Source organism: Meles meles, chromosome 12, assembly GCF_922984935.1.
Source record: "Meles meles chromosome 12, mMelMel3.1 paternal haplotype, whole genome shotgun sequence".
Taxonomy (NCBI): domain Eukaryota; kingdom Metazoa; phylum Chordata; class Mammalia; order Carnivora; family Mustelidae; genus Meles; species Meles meles.
The window spans coordinates 56,849,184-56,870,782 of record NC_060077.1 but is presented as its reverse complement, the minus strand read 5'-3'; the positions used below and the strand labels follow the sequence as shown (position 1 = coordinate 56,870,782).

Here is a 21,599-nt window from a genome sequence, read left to right as displayed (position 1 = left end):
ATTAAAGAAAAAAATCCAGCAAAATTGAAGCCATAGAATAAACCTTTTAATTACATTAAGGAGGAAATGTCTCATTGTCTGAGTAATTTGGTTACAACTTTAAGGAGTACACTCAAAATATGTTGCAGTATCTAAAAATGCTTATTTCCCAACAATGGTATTAATGAGTGGGTAAGAAAGCTTGTACATAGCTTAGTAATTGGACAGTTTCCAAAGAACAATTCTGGAAGCTATTTCAAAGGCTTCTTGAAACTAAAAATTATAAAATACTTATTTTTATTTGGGCTAGAAATATAATGTTCAATTAGATGTCAAACTTATTAAATATACAGGTAAATTTGTAATTCATTGAAATACCCATCTTCAAAATACAACGCCAATCCAAATATTTCTTTAATTACTGATCATAATTCTAAGAAAAATATACTTAGTATTTTCTTGGTAAGTTGAAGAATTTAATACTAGTATTTTATTTTTAGATTATTTAATAAATTATTTTTATTTATTTTTAAAGTTGTATCCCTTTATTGCATGCGATATTGGATTTTTAACTTCCAATAAGAGTAGTTTCTTTTTTTAAATGATTCTTTAAATAAACATGTGACTTGCCTTAAGAAAATTATTAAAAGGGGGTGCCTGGGTGGCTCAGTGGGTTAAAGCCTCTGCCTTTGGCTCAGGTCATGATCCTAGGGTCCTGGGATCGAGCCCCATATCGGGCTCTCTGCTCAGCAGGGAGCCTGCTTCCCCCTCTCTCTCTCTGCCTATCTCTGTCTGTCAAATAAATAAATAAAATCTTTAAAAAATATATATATATGTAAAAAAAAGAAAATTATTAAATGAATAGTAATACAGATGGTATGATATGTAATGTGAGTAAAATAATAAAGAGGGTTCTGAAATGGTTTGAAAAACTATGTCTTATTATTTCCTTTGTCATTAATTTTTGGATCTGTTGCCTCTTAACTATGTTGTTTCTTTCTAAAGTCATACAGTTCAGTGGGTTTTAGTATATTGACAAGTTAAGCAGCCATAATTGTAGGATAACTGACAGTGTATTCTATTAAACCTTTGCATGGCTTATCACTCTTTTCATGTGGGTCTTGATTTAAGCTTTTTAAAACAGAATTTGTGTTTGCTTTATATAGGTCTTCCCTTTTATGTTTAATTATTCCCAGATATTTTATATTTTTTGGCCAAAGTTTTTAAGTATTGTCACTATGTTTTTAAACAGATTATTACTGTTATGGTTAAAAGCTATTAATTTCCTTATGCTCATTTTACCGAAGTCATACATTGTAGTTTAAAATAAAATCTTCTGTTTTTCAAAGTGTTCAACTGTATCATCTAAAGTTGAGAGTGTATTGTCTATTCATATTCAACATTATAATGACATTTGGTTTTATTATCCAATTGCATTTAGTTAAATTTTCCAAAACATGATTAATAATAATGGTGATAAGAGATAATCTAGTCTCATTATTGAATTCAGTGGGCATGCATTTAGCATTTTATGGTTTGATGTTTTTTCCTCTCTGTATTGTATTTGTATAGTTTTTCCTTGTACTAGCTTGAAAATGCTTGAAACTAGATAGTGAATTTATCACACAGTTGTCCTCTAGAGTGTTGACCATATTTGTGTTATTTTTTCTTTAATTTTTTAATGTGATAACTATGATTTAAATTTGCTAATTTTTATAAATTCTTACAATATAACTAAAATACATTCTATTTTATTCTGTTTAATTGAGCGCTGTTAGACTTTATTTGCTATATTCTATTCAGAATCTTGCATCAATTTTTATAAATGGCAACAACCTATGGTGTTATACTATTTTAATCAACACTTACTAACTTATGATAAGTAGATAATTTGAAATATTTCTTACTTTAAAAAAGAATGGGAAGGTTCATAATTCATTTATTTTTTCCTTTATATTTTTTCTTAGCTTGATGATTTGAAAAAAAATTATGATCAACTATCCTGGAAGAGAAAAAGTTTTGAAAAGGAGTATCTGGGTGTACTTAATGATTATTATGCCGCAGTAAGTTGACCTTTCCCCCTTCTCCCTAGAGTTCTATTCTCTATTCCTACATACTAACTCATGCAAATAAAAGTAATTTCATCATTACCCATGTTTTTCTTTCTGAGATACAAGACATGTATAAATGATTCTTTTATTCTTTTCTTCAAGAAAAAATCATGGGATATTGAGCTTTCTAATATTGCAAGAGACTTTTCAGATATTTCAATTGCAAATGCTCAATTGACAGAAGAAAACAAAAAACTTGAAATTGATATTGAAACAGTGGCAGGTTTAATCAATGAAAGGTAATTGTGCAAATACAATTTTCATTTTGATGTAACATATCCAATATGTTAATTATAATACATCTCTTCATTTTTGTTCTCCTGGGGTGGTTATGGTAGTTTTTGTGATTGTCATTAGCTTAAATTTTGTTTACTTCTATTAGCTTTTTTTTTTTTTTTTTTGAGTTGGAGTGGGGAAGCAGAGTGAGAGGGAGAGTGGGAATCTTAAGTAGGCTCCACTTCCAGGGCAGAGCCTGACACGGGGCTTCACAACCCTGAGATCATGACCTGAGCTGAAATCAAGAGTCAGAGGCTTAACCAACTGAACTACCCAGGTGCCCCTAGATGTTGCTTGGTGTTGCTCTTTAAAAATCACTCTGAATCCCATTAGAGGTATTAAAATGGTGAAAAAATGATCTAATAAGGAGTTTTATGCTCACTCCTATCACCTCCTTTTGACATATCCTCTTATACTCAAAGGCACTTTAAAATTAAAATATGTTTAACTAAGCTTCTGCTGTCCTTGTCAACCCTCAATTCTTTCTAGCCACTCCTAGTTTTCTTAGCTCAGAAACCTACGGTTTTCATGCTTCCTTTTTCTATTTCAATCCTCATATTCAACATGATAAGAACGAAGTCCCACATGCTAAATGTGTTTTTATCTGTCTCACTACTCCACCAGCACTCTAGTATAAGCTATCATCATGTCTTGTGTGAATTTACAGTGACTTCCAAAGCTAGTTTACTGCAGTCATTCTTCTCTCTTTCTAGCCCATTATCTACACTGTGGTAGGTGCATTCTTTTTTCTCCTTTCCTCCCTCTCTTTTCCTTTCTTCCTCCCTCCCTTCCTCTCTTTCCTTTCTTCCTTCTCCCCTCCCTCCCCCCGCTTTGCTTTGCTTTGCTTTTCCTTCCTTCCTTCCCTCCCTTCCTCTCTTCCTTCCTTCCTTCCTTCCTTCCTTCCTATAGTGTGATCCATTTCTCTTCATACCTGCATTAATGTTAACAGGAATGAGGGGACACAAATGCCTCCTTAACCTCTCCTACTATGTCGCTGAGTAGGTGGACATATCTGCCTGTGCAGTCTCATATCACACATGCTTTACCCTTATTATGTAGTTCAAATATAATGGCCCTACTTGATCTTCTCCTATTTGCCATATTTTCCCCAGCCTATATGGCATTTTAAAAAAGATTTTATTTATTTGACAGACAGAGAGAGAGACGGCAAGAGAGGGGGCACAACCAGGGGCAGTATGACAGGGAGAAGCAGGCTTCCCATTGAGAGGGAGCCCAAGGTAGGTCTCCATCCCAGGACTCTGGGATCATGACCTGAACTGAAAGTAGAGGCTTAACGACTGAGCCACCCAGGCACCCCCCATGTGGCATTTTTATGCTATTTCCTTTTCCTATGGTATTTTTCCTGTTGCTTCTTCCCAACATTTATCCTTAAGGCAGTTTGAGAGTCAGTTCTGAGAAGCTTTTCATTGACCGTCCAGTTAAATTCAATTTGTCTATTATGTGTGTATCTGGCACACCTACTTTTCTCCATTTCTCTTGCCATATTTGGAATTTTGTTTGTGTGAATATTTGACTCTTGTTCATTCCCTCAAAAAATGAGATCCATGAGAGCAGGCATAGGCCATGGCCATATTTTCTTCCCCAGAGAATCCACATCTTCATGCATAGTGCCTGATACATACTATGTTACCCAGTTAAGTACTGAAGGGAGGGAAGAAGGAAAGAAGGGAGAAGAGTAATGATGCTATTTGATAATTATATAGGAAGATTGTTAAAATTTCTTATTGATCATTTTATCTTTGGAAATGGTATAATGAAACATTTGTAAGATTTCTCTGTATGTTAAAAATATTTTTATTATGTCCAATTAGCCAACAACCGGTGTACCATTAGTGTTTTTTTTTAAATTTTTTTATTTATTTATTTTTTTTATAAACATATAATGTATTTTTATCCCCAGGGGTACAGGTCTGTGAATCGCCAGGTTTACACACTTCACAGCACTCATGATAGCACATACCCTCCCCAATGTCCATAACCCCCCTCCCCCCTCCCAACCCCACCTCCCCCCAGCAACCCCCAGTTTGTTTTGTGAGATTAAGAGTCACTTATGGTTTATCTCCCTCCCAGTCCCATCTTGTTTCATTTATTCTTCTCCTATCCCCCTAGCCCCCCATATTGCCTCTCCACGTCCTCATATCAGGGAAATCATATGATAGTTGTCTTTCTCTGATTGACTTATTTCACTAAGCATGATACCCTCTAGTTCCATCCACATCTTTGCAAATGGCAAGAGACTATGGACTCTGAAAAACAACCTGAGGGTTTTGAAGGGTCAGGGGTGGGAGGTTGGGGGAACAGGTGGTGGATAATAGGGAGGGCACGTTTTGCATGGAGCACTGGGTGTTGTGCAAAAACAATGAATACTGTTACGCTGAAAAAATAAATAAATTAAAAAAAAATTGGAAGGGGAGGCTAACCATAAGAGACTATGGACTCTGAAAAACAACCTGAGGGTTTTGAAGGGTCAGGGGTGGGAGGTTGGGGGAACAGGTGGTGGGTAATAGGGAGGGCATGTTTTGCATGGAGCACTGGGTGATGTGCAAAAACAATGAATACTGTTACGCTGAAAAAATAAATAAATTAAAATAAATAAATAAATATAATCTATATTAAGGAAAAAAAAATTTAAAAAAAGCTGTATGGTCACATTTCTCTTTTAAAGATATCACTTTGGTGGTAATTGGATGAGTTAAGATTTAATTAATGAGAAATGTATGGAGGAAAAAAAGAAAGGTTGGAGGGAAGATGCTCATATGTTTGGTTTGGAATTGGGTATGGCATGATTCAAGTGTAAGTGTGTAGATATCACTTTGATGCACAGGTCTGAAACTGAGGGAAGATGTTCTTGGAGACGGAAGCTGGATGTTAAATGCAGAAGTGCTTTAAATTGACAAGTGAACATTTTTTATGTTTGCCACTTCATTTACTTCTTAGAAATTAGAATTTTTGTGAGGTTGAAATTTTGCAGGATAAATTATAACACCAAACCATATGTAACTATAAGGTAAGGTTTCCTCAATATCTGATAGGTCAGAATCAAGAGATATTATTAATGGCTTCTGGAGACTCTACCCACTAACAAAAACTGCTTTCTCATTCATTAGAAAATGAAACCTAAACCTAAAACCTAACCTAAACCTAAACCTAAAAAGACAAATATAAAATAGGAAACTTCTATGGAAAAAAAACACCAAATATGATTAACATTTATTAAAATGTATTTTGTTATTTATTTTTTAAAATATTTTTCCAGATTTAAAAAGTCTAATTCAGAAATAAAAATTGTGTATATTTAAGGTGTACAAGTGTTGGAGTTTTAATTAATACTTTATTTTTTAAAAGCCAGTATATCACAGCAAAATCAAGGAGAAGACATAGAGACTTCCCACATCCCCCCCTGCTCCCACACATGCACGGACTCTCACATTATCAACATCCTTCACCACAGTGGTACAGTTGGTACAACTGATGAATTCACACTGACAGAACATATTCACCCAAAATCCATAGTTTACATCATGGTTAACTGCTGGTGTTTTACATTCAATAGGCTTGGACAAATGTCTAATGACATTTATCTACAATAATGGAATTATACAGAGTATTTTCATTGCCCTAGTTCTCTGTATCCTGTCTACTCATTCCCTAACCCTCCCATCCAAACTCTGACAACCACTGATCTTTTTATTGTCTTCATAGTTTTGCATTTTCCAGAATGACATATAGTTGGAATCATATAGTATGTAGTCTTTTCAATTGGATTTTTTCACTTACTAATATGCATTTAAAGTTTCTTCATGTCATTCATGGCTTGATAGCTCATTTCTTTTTAGTATTGAGAACTATACATATCTGGATGTACCACAGCTTATCCATTTACCTACTGATGATCATCTTGATTGCTTCCAAGTTTTGGCAATTATAGATAAACCTTCTATAAATATTGATGTGCAGATTTTTGTGTGGACAAAGGCTTCAGCTCCCTTGGGTAAATACCAATAAACAAGATTGCCAGACCGTATGATAAGAATATATTTAGTTTTATAGGAAACTGCCAAACTGTCCTCCAAAGGGGCTGTATTATTTTGCATCCCCAATATCAATGAATGAATGTTCATGTTGATCCACATCCTCACCAGCATTTGGTATTGTCACTGTTCTGGATTCTGGCCATTCCAACAAGTGTGTAGTGATACCTTATTGTTGTTTTGATTTGCTTTTTCCTAACGGCATATGATGTGAAGCATATTTTCATATACTTATTTGATATTATTCGTATACTTCTCTTTTTTGATGAGATGTCCATTAAGGTCTTTGACCTAATTTTAATTTTTTTTCCTTCTGTTGACTTTTCAGAGTATTTTTTATGTTTTGGATAACAAGTCTTTACCAGCTGTGTCCCTTACAAATATTTTCTCTGTGGGTTGTCTTCTCAATTTTTTGACCTTGGGTTTCACAAGAGTGAAAGATTTTAATTTTAATGAAGTCTAGCTTATCAATTATTTCTTTCATGAATTGTGCCTTGGCATTGTATCTAAAAGATCATTGCCATGTCCAAGCTCATCTAGTTTTTCTCTTATGTTATATTCAGAAATTTTATAGTTTGCATTTTATATTTAGGTCTCTGATGCATTTTGAGTTAATTTTTATGAAAGGTGTAAGGTCTGTGTCTAGCTTCATATTTTCGTACATGGTTGTCCAGTTGTTCCAATACTATTTGTTGAAAGATGATCTTTGCTCCACTCTATTGCCTTTGCTTCTTTGTCAAAGATCATTTGACTCTATTTCTTGGGTCTATTTTTGGCTCTCTCTTCTGTTGCATTGGTAAATTTGTCTGCTCTTTCACTAATAAACCCTACTGTCTTGATTACTATAGCTTTATAGTAAGTCTTGGAAAAATATATATATATATTTTTTTATTTTATTCATTTGACAGAGAGAAATCACAACTAGGCAGAAAAGCAGCAGAGAGAGAGAGGAGGAAGCAGACTCCCCGCAGAGCAGGGAGCTCGATGTGGGGCTCGATCCCAGGACCCTGGGATCATGACCCGAGCCGAAGGCAGAGGCTTTAACCCACTGAGCCACCCAGGCGCCCCTATATTTTTAAAATTAGTAAATGTAGGAGTATATAAAATTTTGGAATATGATTCAATAATGAGAAAAATCAAGTTCTAATCAAAGTTTCTATTGTGATTATAACTAAATTCCTAATGTAATATTGTTTTATAATTTAATAAAATGATTACCCAGTCAAGGTAATCATAATTTTTAAGTGATTTGTGATCATAAACAACTCTGTGATATAGTTAAACAAACAAAAGATTAAATAATCATTAAACTGTGTAGTGCTGGCCAAAATATAGATAGCTGGATAGTTGAAGCGTTACTAGATATTAACAGTAGTTAATAAGAAGTAAGATTTTAGATTTTTCTTTTGATAGAGGGAGCAAGTGGTAGGGAGCAGTGGGAGAGGGTGAGAGAGAATGTCAAGTAGCATGCATGTGCAGTATAGAGTCCAACATGGGGCTTGATCTCACGAACCTGAGATCATGACCTGAGCCAAAATCAGGAGCCGGATGAATAGAATTCAACTGCATAGAGCAACTTAGGTGAATCTCGTAGTCATAATATTGAGTAAAAGAAGACATAGTAATAGTATATACATATGATCCTGTTCAAACACTAACAAATTTTCATGGTGGTGATAGACTTCAGGATTGCACCTCCTGTTGGATGATAGTCACTGGGAGAGCACACATAGGAATTTCTGCTGACAGTGTTCAGTTTTTTCTGTCTGAATGAAGGTATTACTGGTCCATTCACAATGAAATGTAATAAGCTGTATTCTTTGATTTGCATACTCTTCTTTATAAATGTTCTACTTCAATAAAATGTTATGTTTAAAAACAGACATTAAATTACATAAATTGTTAATTCAGTCCAACAAAAAATACATTCAATAATTTATTAATCTATTATTGAATTTACATTACATGCATAAAGTTTCAATATATATATATGAAAGGGAAACTTCCTGCTTTCAATGAACCGCCAAGGTAATAATTATTATAGAAGCTAAACTTTCTTAGCAGCCTAACAAGTATGATTAGAAAAAAGCAGGAATGGCTTTAGCTACAGGAAATTCTGGAGCTGCAGCTCATTTTAGCCATTAGTGACTTGTTGCTTGTGATTTCTTTCCCCTATTCATTTCTGTGGTTTTCTAGACATATTCTGCCTTCTATGATGATCTCAAATTTATTTAACTATTTTTCCTCTTAAAAATAATATAGCCTTGGTGATGTTTTATGCATAAAATAAAAAAAGATAAAATGTACACTTTTTGCATGGCTGCACACCCACTGCCTTAGAAATGTTTGCAGGTAGAACCTGTCTGTATTTTCCCTTGTTATTGAATCCTCAGGGACTAATCTAGTCACTAATCTACAGACACATTGTTGGTGTGCACTAAATATTTGTTGAATGGCATTTTTGATAGAAAATATTTATATGTTACACACTATACATTGTAAGAGATACAAAAATAATATAAAGGTCAATTGTTTTTATTATTCCGTGGTTAACATAAGAAATAGTTTCATGTATCTTTATTTTTACTTTATGTGGTGATTTTATAATCTCATAGTTATGGCCAGTAGACTATTATAACTTTATGCTTATGAGGAACTTCATAATCAAGATTTATATTTAAAGAAAATGTGGACCTAAGTAGCAAATGCAAGTTTGTGAGAGTGTATATGTGTTTGTGCATGTATGTGTGTTTGTGTGTCCTGAACATTTGCTTTATATGAAATGTTGCTTAAATGCTGGGGATAGCATTTAAATTTACATTCTCCTAAATAGGTAATAAACATGTGCAATGATAATTTTTTAAAAAATCAGTCACTGATACTCTTGTGTCGAAGAAAAGAATTGGATAATGTGCTTGACTGACAGGGGCAGGGAATGATTGGGAGCTCAGCTTTAAAGGACCTTTAGGAACACCTATCTCTAAGAAGGTAACATTTGGATTGAGACCTGAATGAAGAAGACATGCCAGCTTTGAGCTGATCCAGAGGGGAAGTTGTTGAATAAAAGGAATGGAATTTGCAAAACTCCCTGTGATGGGTAAAGATCCTATGTGTTCTGGAAACAGAATGGAGGTCAGAGTTCCTGGAAAATTGTATGTGGGTAGAGTAATTTAAGGAAACAAATGTTGGCAAAGCAGATGGGAACCAGATACTGCAAGCCCATAAGTAGGCTGTGATAAAGGAATATAGATGAAAACATTGAATGCATTTAAAGGATAGTACATTTTATTTTAGAAAGATCTGTTGGGCAGCTTAGTGAAGGATGCACTTTAGTGCATATAGGAAGGATGACAGCTTTTTTGGTAATTCAGAAAATTTATAATAATGATGACATAGATCAAGGTTTTTTTCAATAAAAATGGTAATAGCTGATTTCAGATATATTTTGAAGGAAGTGTGAACCAGATCTTTTGATAGATGGAATATAAAATGTGAGGGGAGAAAAATGGTTGGGCTATTTGCTGAGGTTACAAGGGATTGAGGAAAGCGTGCAGAGGATTTTGGAGAAGATACAATTATGTCTCTTTGGGTCATATTAAATTTCAGATTCTTAATAGTTCTTCAAATGAAATGAAAAGTAAAAATTAGATACATAGATCTATAGCACAGAATGAGGAAGACACAAATTTTGAGTCACAATTAAAAGGACAGGATGAAATATCTAAAAAGAGTAAGTAGATAAAACAGCAATGAGAATTTACATTTCCTGCAATGTTGATAATAAGAATGTAAGATACTTGTAGATGGAGCATAAATAGGGTAAACATTCTGTTGTGCTTATGACAAAGTAAAGGAAATCCTCAGGGACCAATGAAAGAAAACTGAACAACTTCAAGTTAAATTTTTATTTGATATTTGGCTGATCTGAAAATATGAATTGGAGAGTAACTTTGCTGATCTTGGTAAACAGGGTAATTAAATTTTAGTGTCTTCAGATATCGGCTATGGGCTATGAATTCTGAGCAAGTAAGGGAGCTGGATAAAGTAAAGGCATTTGAATGGGTGGAGCAGAAAAAATAAACCCACAAGCAAAGGTAGAGACAAGAAAGTGTGTTTGCCTAAGCCTGAAACCTGGGTAGAGAAAAACAAGCGAGAACGGTCTGGCTTTTTTTTTTTTTTCCCCACAATTGTTTGATATATTCATTTATATATGCCATCTAGGTGTTCGTAACCAAGAAATTGTCATTTTAGGAAATTATCTTACTTTGATAAATATTCTCTAGAAAAATTAATTGGCTGAGGCCACACGAGATTTTCTCAGATGAAAAGTAAATCTTTTAAAGATGAGCTCACGAAATGTAAAACAATAGGGAAAATTTCAACATGAATGAGAGTTAGCAGAAATAATCAGTAGTATATTTACACCCCCAATAATTTCAAATGATAGTGTTAGAATAACTCTGCCTTAGTAAACTTAAAATGGTTACAAAACAAACTAATAGAACACTGTCAAACAGTTCAGGGAGGTTTGAAAAAGAACTCATCAAAACTTGTAGGGCTTAAAACTGGATTCACTTTGATTAAAATTAAAAATTTTAATCAAATTAATTAAATAGCAAATGCAGCTGGGAGGGAAACGAATCAGTATACTTGGAAACATGAAGAGGAACAAAGAATGCAGCAAAGAGAGCAAAAGAGACAAAACATATGGAAGAAATATTAAGAGTTGTGGAGAAGAGAATGAGAAGTAAATGAGAAAATGGGAAAGCAGTATTCAAAAAGACAATGACAGTTAACAGTCCATAATTCTTTAAAGTATGAATCTTTAGATTCAGGAGTCGTAATAAATCCCAAACAAGATAAGCTCAGAAAGAAAACTCTAATTTTCTTTATACTACAGTTTCCTCATATGGGCAGGAAAAGTTGAAGACATGATGTATTTTATCAAACCAATGTATTCTACTGTGGTAATATCTGCAAACCACTTTCCTGCCTCTTTACCTTTAAGTGGTAAATGGTACTTCCTCTTTAAGGCCAACACCTCTTTCTCTGCTCTTGGTCTTAATCCCTTTTGCCCCATTCAGGATGTAGTTTTTTTCTTATCACTTCTATTTCTAACATCTTCATTACTTTTTTTCCTTCAATTTGTATTCATCATTAACCTTCTTCCAAGCTAAAATGAAAACCTTGCCTTTATTCTAGTTGTATTTTCAGTAGTCACACAGTATTTCCCTTACGTTCCCATTAAAGTTTTCACATAATTAGCAATATTTGCTAGATTATTAACAGTATTTGCTTGACTAAATCATTTTTTGACACACAGCGGTCTGGCTTTTGAAATGACCATGCTACCAAAATTTATCTCACTGAAGTTAAATACAACAACAACAACAACAGCACATCTCCCTTTCTAAAACCCCCAGATGCCTTCAGTATTATTGTCTGTCTTTTTTCCTCTGCGTGTGAGCCAAGCATTTGTGTCTCTGCCTTCTCTGATGCTATCCCTTTTTGAGATTCAGCATGTCACTCCCTTGGTTCTCCTTTGAACTCTGTGAAGCTATTCTCTTTAGGAATGTTACAGTGGCTCATTTAGCTCTGCCTGTCACTAATAGATTAGCTCAGAGTTCTAACCACAACCCATTTACATCCATGGTCTACTTTCAGTTCCAGAAATTTTATTTGCTCTCATTATCTTAACATATGTCGTACTTTTCTTTACTTTTTAATCTCTATACACATCTATATTTCTCCTGATAGTATCATTTTGACCATCTAGCCCCTCTCCTAACATCATATCTTGACACCATTACCACCAAGTACTAGTTTCCGGCATCATCCTATATGCCTCTCTACCTGCTTACAGCCAACATCTTACCAACTTCTTTGAGTACATCTTTTAAATGATGCTTTTCTGTCTGTTTTAATTATCAATGGAATAAATCATGCCCTATTTGTCTCCTAACTGGAATATTAAAATAGGCTTCTGGCTAGTCTGCCATACTCCAAGTTTGAGTCCTCAAATCCAGCATATAAACATTACCCTTGCAAATTACCTACAAAGAACGAAATGTTACTTTCAGCATCTTTTTTTTTTCTCATTTTATTTATTTTTTCAGCGTAACAGTATTCATTCTTTTTGCATCTTAAAAAAGCTTCAGTCTCCCTACAGACTGTAGCATAAAGCCTAAACTCCCAGACTGTTAGATTAGACACTTTAAATTTGTAAATCTTCAGACTCTTCTCCTACCACTCTTTTCCATGATCTCAGTGTTCTAGCCTATTAAAATGCTAATGTATCCAAACTTATATTGTTTTAAGGTTTAATATTTGTCTGTGGTATTCCTCTGATTGAAATTTCCTTTCTTTTCCTTCCCTTGCACTTTTTCCTCCTTTTCTGGCTTTACATATATAAATAAAATTAATTGATCATTCATACAATAGGTCAAACATTAACTCTTCCTAGGTGTTTTCCCTGTTGGTAACTTGTATTCCCCTATCCCCAAAACAGGTGGTATTAAGTGCTTCTTTTTTATTTTTTTATTATACCTATGATTGCACCAAGATCTATTATTTTGTGTGTCTTTTTTGCTTCATGAAGCAAAAAATTTGCTTCATAAATTGAGAAACTTAGTTTTAATTCATCTTTGTGTCCCAGTCACCTCACATAGCACTTGATATGCAATCAATGCTCGTAACTATTCATTTAACTAACCTCCTCTGATTCCATATACTTTTCGCCCAGGACTTGTCACACTGTGTACAGTTACTGATTGTTTGTGTTTCCTCTCAGCTAACTGCTTTACTTTTAGGCATTGTGTTTGTGTGTATCTGTGTGCTTGTCTATGTTCTTCTCATTAGGTGTTAAATAAATCACATAATGAACTAATGAAAGCTGAATATAAGTATTTGTTATCCTTATTTATTTCTTTGTTTCAGTATCTCTGTGCTCCTATTCTCTCTGTGATACTTTTGTTCTGATGTCACCTGTGATATCTCATTTTTCTCCAAAGTAATATTTTTTTTTTTTTAGATTTTCTTGTTCTGCTTTATTTTTTTTCCCTTTTTATTTATTTTTTCAGCGTAACAGTATTCATTCTTTTTGCACAACACCCAGTGCTCCATGCAAAACGTGCCCTCCCCATCACCCACCACCTGTTCCCCCAACCTCCCACCCCTGACCCTTCAAAACCCTCAGGTTGTTTTTCAGAGTCCATAGTCTCTTATGGTTCGCCTCCCCTCCCCAATGTCCATAGCCCGCTCCCCCTCTCCCAATCCCACCTCCCCCCAGCAACCCCCAGTTTGTTTTGTGAGATTAAGAGTCATTTATGGTTTGTCTCCCTGGTTAGTACTTGGATGGGACTCCAAAGTAATATTAATGATTATTTGCCTTTTTTATTTGTCTTCCTTTTTCTCATTCTCTTCTATTTCATTAAACCAGGTGGCACTATAATAAAGATCCATGCTGTTGATACTTTCTGATTAACAAAAAGTGATTTATTAAATCATTTGTGTATGTTATTCAATATGTATAATTACAGTGTATATATTATTCTCAATGTATTTAAGCCTAATATTTATAACAACCTTAATGATAGGTATTATTAAGCAAATTTTACAGATAAGGAAATTGTGTATGAAACCATCCTCCCATATTACATAAAGAACAATTAGAATTTGATTGTGAGTGTATCTGAATCTAAAATTTATGTCCTTTCTCAGAAATACTGCCTCTTTATATCCACTAGGAAGCCTTGATTCCTGTCTCTGACATGTAGCAAACTATGGACATGATACTTAGTACTTCCAAAAGAAATCAAAAGCCTATTACTTTATTTATTTCTCCATCTCTATTTGCCTATACTCACTGCTTTCTCAAAAGAGTTCTGTTCTTCGTACTCTTTTCTTTATTTTTTCTTTTTTATTCTTCTATTTACCTGAATCACCTTCCCCTTAATCCCAGCTTCTTTTTTCCTTAGGTCTAAAAATAATAATAAAAACTCTTTAAGCAAATCACTGATGCTCGTACATCTATTAATGCCCTTGTGAAATTTTCCCTCATGAAAATTTCCCAGATTTTCACTGATACATATATTCTAAGATTCCACTAGAACACTGTCTCACTACTTGATGTCATTTCCAACTGTTACACTATTTGAATAAATTACATAATTAATTCAGTTTATGATCTATTGTTCATATATAGTTCATTTAAAAAATGGCAACACTGAAAGAGAGATGTCATATTTCTCAATAGACTTTGTCCATGACTGTGTATACAAATATTGGCAAGATGTTTTGTTGATGATAATGAAACATGATTGTTTACCTTTTGTACAATGTATAATTAGCAATTTTGTCTTTAAGATAAGCCAGCATCCTTTAGAAATGGACCTTTTACATTTGACTTGTGCAAGCATTTGACTTGTGCAAGCAACTTAACTTGATTGCTTATTCACATGATAGGCAGGCTTCAGTAACCTAAGTCAAGCAAAATGAACTTGTTTAAGATGATTTGAAACTGATTAATTTGTATTTAGTTTGCTTGAAGTTAACTGTGTGGTATGAATTTCTGTATAGCCATTTTCTTTCTTTCAAGCTCTGTGAAATATCTAGTCCTAATGCCCTACTGTACCTGAAGCAAGACAGTGCCATTGTAACTGCAGTGATCCAAAGATGAGGTTGATAATCAGGGGAAATGAGCAAAAAAGCTATTGAACACCATAAAGACATACTGGTATATTTTATGAAATGTGTTTATCAAGAGTTAACAGGATAGTGATTTATTTATAGAGATAGCAATTAGAATATTATTGAAGTTGTTAAATAGCCTGGAATACTTAGAATGAATCCACAGGGTACTGTGTTTTTCATACTCGCTTAGCTATATTTTACCAGCCTATTAATTTGAGTTACTTCACAGGAGTACAGAATATGATTTTTTCAGCATTTCCCAGCACACTTTTCAATGAATGGTCTTAAACTATTTTGCTTTTATTAATTTTTTACTTTTTCAGCTATTGAAAGAGAAAATGCTTTATGCACCATTCAGATTAACTACTCACCAATATTTTAGCCTATTTTAGATATTTTTAAGGAATTAAAATTTTACAAATAAATTACTCTTCCCATTTCTCTTCTCTCTGTCTCTCTTTAGAGGCAGTCAGTTTGGTCTGTATTTAGCACACGCAAGAACTTGGATTCTCAAATTTTAGACTTCCACATTCCCAACAGTCTTTTCTTCCATCTCATACAAATCACCTTCTCTTATAGTTTTACCCTTACATCTTATCATTTCCATTAATGGAGTCACCTCCTGGTCTCGATCTGAAGAATCCACACTCTCACAACAGACACCACTCTTCCCAGCTTACTTACTGTACTATTATCCTCACTCCAACAACTATTTGACACTTCAAGATGACCAGTCTGTTATTCCTACTAATTTTTTTTTATTCCTACTAATTTTTTATGTCCCACCTTTTTGTACTTCCTTCTTTCTTTTTCAGAATCTAGTTAATATCTGACCAAAATAGGCATTCATTTAAATAACTTTCAAATTTTATTTCAATGACTTGAAAAGCCCTATCGAACTAAAGCAGGATCCCAACAGCTGAATGTGGCTGAAGTAAAATACAGCTGTGTTAATTAATCTCACCTTGAGTGGATCCTGTCTTGGTGGACCCTAAAGGACAAGAAGGTGGGATATAAAAATTAGTAGGGCCCTAAGAGTTAATAGAACATGTGATCTCTTCATGAAGAATACAAGGTTATGAATATAGAATTCCCACAACAAATTCAGTGCCACTTGAGAAGGATAAATAATGTCAGAAAAAATAGTCTTAATAAATTTTGATTAAGATATCTTATTTTTACAAACTTTATGAAAAATGTACGACCATTTGAAAACAGTTAGAGACACTCAAAAACTTTATAAGGGGTTGGGGTCATTTAGAGGCCCTCATATTTAAGCTTCATTAGTACTGCAGAAAATTTGCTGCTGAGTAGAACTTGAATTCTATAATTTTTAAGTGACATTCAGCACTACCAAAAGTTTTTTAGACAATTCAGTTTTTCTGAGAACTATTTCACATCGTATCACTCTTCATTCCTAACACCCACATTGCCCTCATTTTAATGCTAAAAATCTTCTGAAATAACTAATAGTGGACATAGAAGCAATCAAGTGAGAATTGCCTCTTACTCTTCGTAACCTATTTGCATCTGTGTTTACATACCCTGTGTTCCTCTCTATTAATATATAATAACAGAAACAGTTCTTACATAGGAGTTCCCATTACCCACACACTTGCCAAGTGGATGCCATTTACTCTTTTTAAAAAAAGATTTTATTTATTTATTTGAGAGAGAGAAAGAAAGAACATGAGCAGGGGTGGAGATGTGCAGAGGGAGAGCGTGAAGTGGTCCCAAGACCTTGGCATCATGACCTGAGCCAAAGGCAGGCACTTAACCAGCTGAGCCACCCAGGCGCCCCTGGATGCCATTTGCTCTTACACATTTAGTGGTTGTCATTATTTCTCTCTACTTTAATAGCATATGAACATGGCATAATATTGCTCATCTCAGAAAAAAAGAAAACACAAAATAAATTAGAGCCCTGCCTCCCAGCCCTTCTGTTCTTTATAGCAAATCCTAAGTGCACATTCCTGTTTCCATGAACTCACATTCTGTTTTCTATTCAATCCCTTCAAACAAGATTTGTCTCAAAGTATTATATTCTAGATCCAAAGTCATTCTTATTAATTTAAAAGTACTTCCATGTTTTATTTAGTTTTTTAGAAAATTATATATACTTAAAGTTTACATCATTTGGTTTTTACCTACCAAATTACACAAATTCCTTATGTATTTTGGATATTAATGTCTTATCACGTTAGTGGTCATCACATAAATGGTTTGAAATAGATTTTCTCTCCATAGTTATGTTGACTTTTCAAGTTATTGAGGGTTGTTTTTTGGTTTTGTTTGTTTTGTTTGCTGAACAGAAGCTTTTTAATTTGACATAGTCCCACTTGATGTTTTACTTTCTTTACTGTGCTTTTGCTGTCATATGTAAAAAGAAAATTTAAAAAAAAATTGCCCAGACCGGTGTCAAAGAGAGTCTTCCCTATGTTTCCTCTGGGAGCTTTATAGTTTTAGTTCTTGCATTTAAGTCCTTAATCTATTTTAATTTAATTTTTATAAGTGGCCAAGATAGGGGTCCAGCCAATTTCACTCTTTTGAGTGTGGCTGTCCAGTTTTCCCAGCACCACTTATTGAAGAAAGTGGTGTGTTGCTGGCATCCTTGTCAAAAGTTTTTTTCTGGGCTCTTCATTCTGTTTTATTGGTATATGTGTCTGTTTTTTATGCCAGTATCATACTGCTTTGATTACTATAGCTTTATAATATTGTTTGAAATAAGGAAGTGTGATACCTCTTGCTTTGTTCTTCTTTTTCCAGATTGCTTTGGCTATTCAGAGTCTTTTGTAGTTTTGTGCAAATGTTAGGATTTTTTTTTCTGTATCTGTGAAAAATGCCCCTGGAATTTTAATAGAGAGTCATTGAATCTCTAGATTGCTTTGGGTAGTGTAGACATTTTAACATTATTATATATTCCAGTCCATAAGCACAGGATATCTTTCCATGTCTCTGTCTTCCCCATTTCTTTCATCAGTGTCTTATGGACAGTATCAGAGTATAGATCTTTCATATCCTTAGTTAAATTTTATCCAACATGGTTTTTTATTTTTTGACGCTATTGTAAATGTGATTGTTTCATTTTTTCAGATCATCCATTGTTAGTATATAAAAATGCAACAGGTTTTTGTGTATTGACTTTGTATTCTGCAGCTTTACTGAATTTATGTATTAGTTCTAACAGTTTTTTGGTGGAGTTTTTTAGGGTTCTTTCTATATAAGATTATGTCATCGGCAAACAGAAAATTTTAACTATTCTTTTCTAATTTGGATTGCATTTTACTTCTTTTTCTTGCTTAAATGCTCTAAGACTTTCAGTACCGTGTTGAAAAGATAATGTAAGTGTGGGCACCTTTGGCTTATTCCTGATCTTCGAGGAAAAACCTTCAGCTTTTTATACTGAGCATGATATTAACTGTGGGCTTGTCCTATGTGACCTTTATTATGTTGAAATACATTCCCTCTATATACAGTATTTTGAGAGCTTTTTTTTTTTTTTTTAAATATTTTATTTATTTATTTGACAGAGAGAGAGGTCACAAGCAGGCAGAGAGGCAGGCAGAGAGAGAGGGAGAAACAGGCTCCCCACCGAGCAGAGAGCCCGACACGGGGCTCGATCCCAGGACCCTGAGATCATGACCCGAGCCGAAGGCAGAGGCTCAAACCACTGAGCCACCCAGGCGCCCCTTTTGAGAGCTTTTATCATAAATGGATGTTGAATTTTGTCAAATGCTTTTTCTGCTTCTATTGACATAATCATGTTTTTATCCTAAAGTGAGGTATCACACTTAATGATTTGCATATTTTAACCATCCTAGCATCCCAGAGATAAAAACCCACTTGGTTATTATGTATGATCCTATTAAATTGTTGTTGAATTCAATTTCTAGGATTTTGTTGAAGATTTTTGCATCTATATTGATCAAGGATATTGGCTTGTAATTTTCTTTTCTTGTAATCTCTTTGTCTGGCTTTGTCTATGTTTGCTGGCCTCATAAATTGAGTTCAGAAGCATTCCCTCTTCTTACATTTTTTAGAAGAGTTTGAGAACAATAGGCATTGATTCTTCTTTAAATGTTTGGTAGAATTTACCAGTAAAGTCATAGGTTGGGTCTTTTTTTTTTTAATTAGGAGTTTTTGATTACTGGTTCAGTTTTCTTATTCATTGGTGATCTGTTCTGATTGTCTATTTTTTCATGATTCAGTCTGTGTATTTTTAGGAATGCGTTTCTTCCGAGGTATCCAATTGTTAGCACATAATTGTTCATAATAGTAGTTTCTCTGATCATTTGTATTTCTGTGTTATTAGTTGTAGCCCTTTCTTATTTTATTTATTTGAGTTTTCTTTCTCTTTTTAATGTAAAGTTTCGTCAGTTTTTATGTATTTTTTTAAAAACCCATTTTTTTGTTGGTGATCTTTTCTATAGCTTTTAGTTTATTGCACTTGTCTTTGCTGTGGTTGTTGTCAACTTTTCTTCTACCTTTGGGCTTAGTTTGTTCTTACTTTTCTAGTTCTTTGAGATGTAAAGTTAGGTGGTTTGAGATCTGTCTTTTTCTTTAATGTAGGCACTTACTATTATCAATTTCCCTTCTAGAACTGCTTCTCGTATGTTGTTTCAATTTTTTTTTTTTTTTCTTTACCCATTGGTTGAGTTCTTGGTTTCTGGGTCTTTCTTTCCCAATGCTGTAGTTCCTTCCCAATGCTGTAGTGCCTTCTAAAAACCTTTATCAGTAAGTTTACCTTATCAGTAAGTTGGTTCTTTAACAAACAAGTACAACTGATCTAAACCCCTCCTGTGATGCAGTGAACCTTGCCCAGGCAACACATACCTTCAGCTAGTTTCTTGCTGATTCTCCTCCACTTTTACTTTGCTTTCCAGTTTTATTTCTGTTCTGTGGAGATGGTTACCTTATTTGTGAATGTAGCTATGTCTTCTTTGTATTTTCTTCTTATCTTGTATGCCTCAATGGTATGTTTCTTGAAAAAGGTGGTATCCAATCTAATGTCTTACTTTTTCCCTCCATTAACTCTTTCTCCTTCACTATTGGTTTCCTTTTTGTTTTTTGCTTGTTTGTTTGTTTTTTAAAGATTTTATTTATTCACTTGAGAGAGAAAGCATGAATGGCAGGGAGGAGCAGAGGGAGAGGGAGAAGCAGACTTCCCACTGAGCAGGGAGTCCAGTCAATGTAGGTAGGGCTTGATCCCAGGACCCTGAGTTCATGACCTTAGCCAAACACAGATGCTTAATCGAGCCACCCAGGTGCCCCTGTTTTTCTTTTTGAAAGTTTTGTTTTAGTTACTAGTTTTCTTTTGTTAAGTTTTGTTTCTTCTTTTCATGGACTGCATTTTTCTCATATTTGATTATTCTTAATAGCAGTGTTGTATGGGATTGAAAGGAGGGGTTGATATAGAAAGAATGAGTTCTCTGAAAGCTGAGAATTTGAGGTCCCCAATCCTTTCTTATTGAGATCCTTCTGAGGTTAAGCATAGCTTGACAAGAATAGCCAACAGGAAAAGTAGGAAAATAAGTATAATTTGGGGTCATATTCTTTGTACTCAAGTTTTAGTTAAGTATCTGATTATTTTATATTTTTGGCAACATAAAACATGCTCTTGTTCCTTTTTTACTATTACTAAGCATATTTGCCTCAATATATACTCTCGTGGAATAATCATATGGATCTTTTTTTTTTTTAACAGTATAAAGAAAAAAGCAGAATTGGAGTCTGAAATCCAATCTTTGATGAAACTAAGGTCCAAAAATGAAGAATTTCTTAAACAACTATACAGGGAAGCTTATCAGCTTGGTGCTGTTTTCCACCTAACCAAATTTAAAACAGAGGAATTAGAAGAGAAAATAGCAGAAGTGAGAAGAAAATTCAAGGTTTGTATCTCTGTGTTCTACTTAGTTGTAAAAAAAAAAAAAAAAAAGGTAATTAACCTCAGTTTTATTGATTTGTTGATGATAGTTTGATTTTAATTTAAGCTATAATAGCCTTTTAAAATAATTACTCCTTCTAATAAATCTGAATGAAATAATTTCTCTTCAGACGCCCAGCATGAATGGAAAAGGAATGGGGTTCCGTGTAGCTAATCAACACTTAACATCTGTTTTTTGCTATTACTGACCCTAAACTACCTTGATCACGAGAAGAGTGGTGCTTGGCTTAAACTCATCCTGTGTATCTAATGTGTAGTTGCTGGGAAGAGCCCTTGCACCTTTACTAATATAAGGAAAGGGATTACCTACATCAGGCCTGCAAGTTACTGGATTCCTGAGCACCACGCAGTGCTTAGTAGACCACAGTGTTTCCACAGAAATAACTGGTCATAGGCCTCAAATCTATCCCTACATGAGAAATGTTACGAATAGCCACCCCTGCCATTTGGTATAGACACTAACAAAGTCAGCTCCCATTTTGCCCCACATAAGGGAGCACCTTAACAGGCTACTTCTGTCCATCACACATCATACTCACACTGCTC

At 34.2% G+C, this 21,599-nt stretch overlaps 1 protein-coding gene across 1 annotated transcript in view; it reads left to right on the top strand.

Moving 5' to 3' along the window:
* CCDC178 (coiled-coil domain containing 178) overlaps positions 1–21,599 on the top strand; it is a 406,426-nt gene that overhangs the window by 81,973 nt on the left and 302,854 nt on the right. Inside the window, exons 10-12 of the mRNA XM_046024357.1 lie at positions 1,947–2,042; positions 2,193–2,329; positions 20,814–20,997. Of these exons, the coding sequence (XP_045880313.1) occupies positions 1,947–2,042; positions 2,193–2,329; positions 20,814–20,997 (417 nt within the window). The remainder of the gene's footprint in view (positions 1–1,946; positions 2,043–2,192; positions 2,330–20,813; positions 20,998–21,599) is intronic.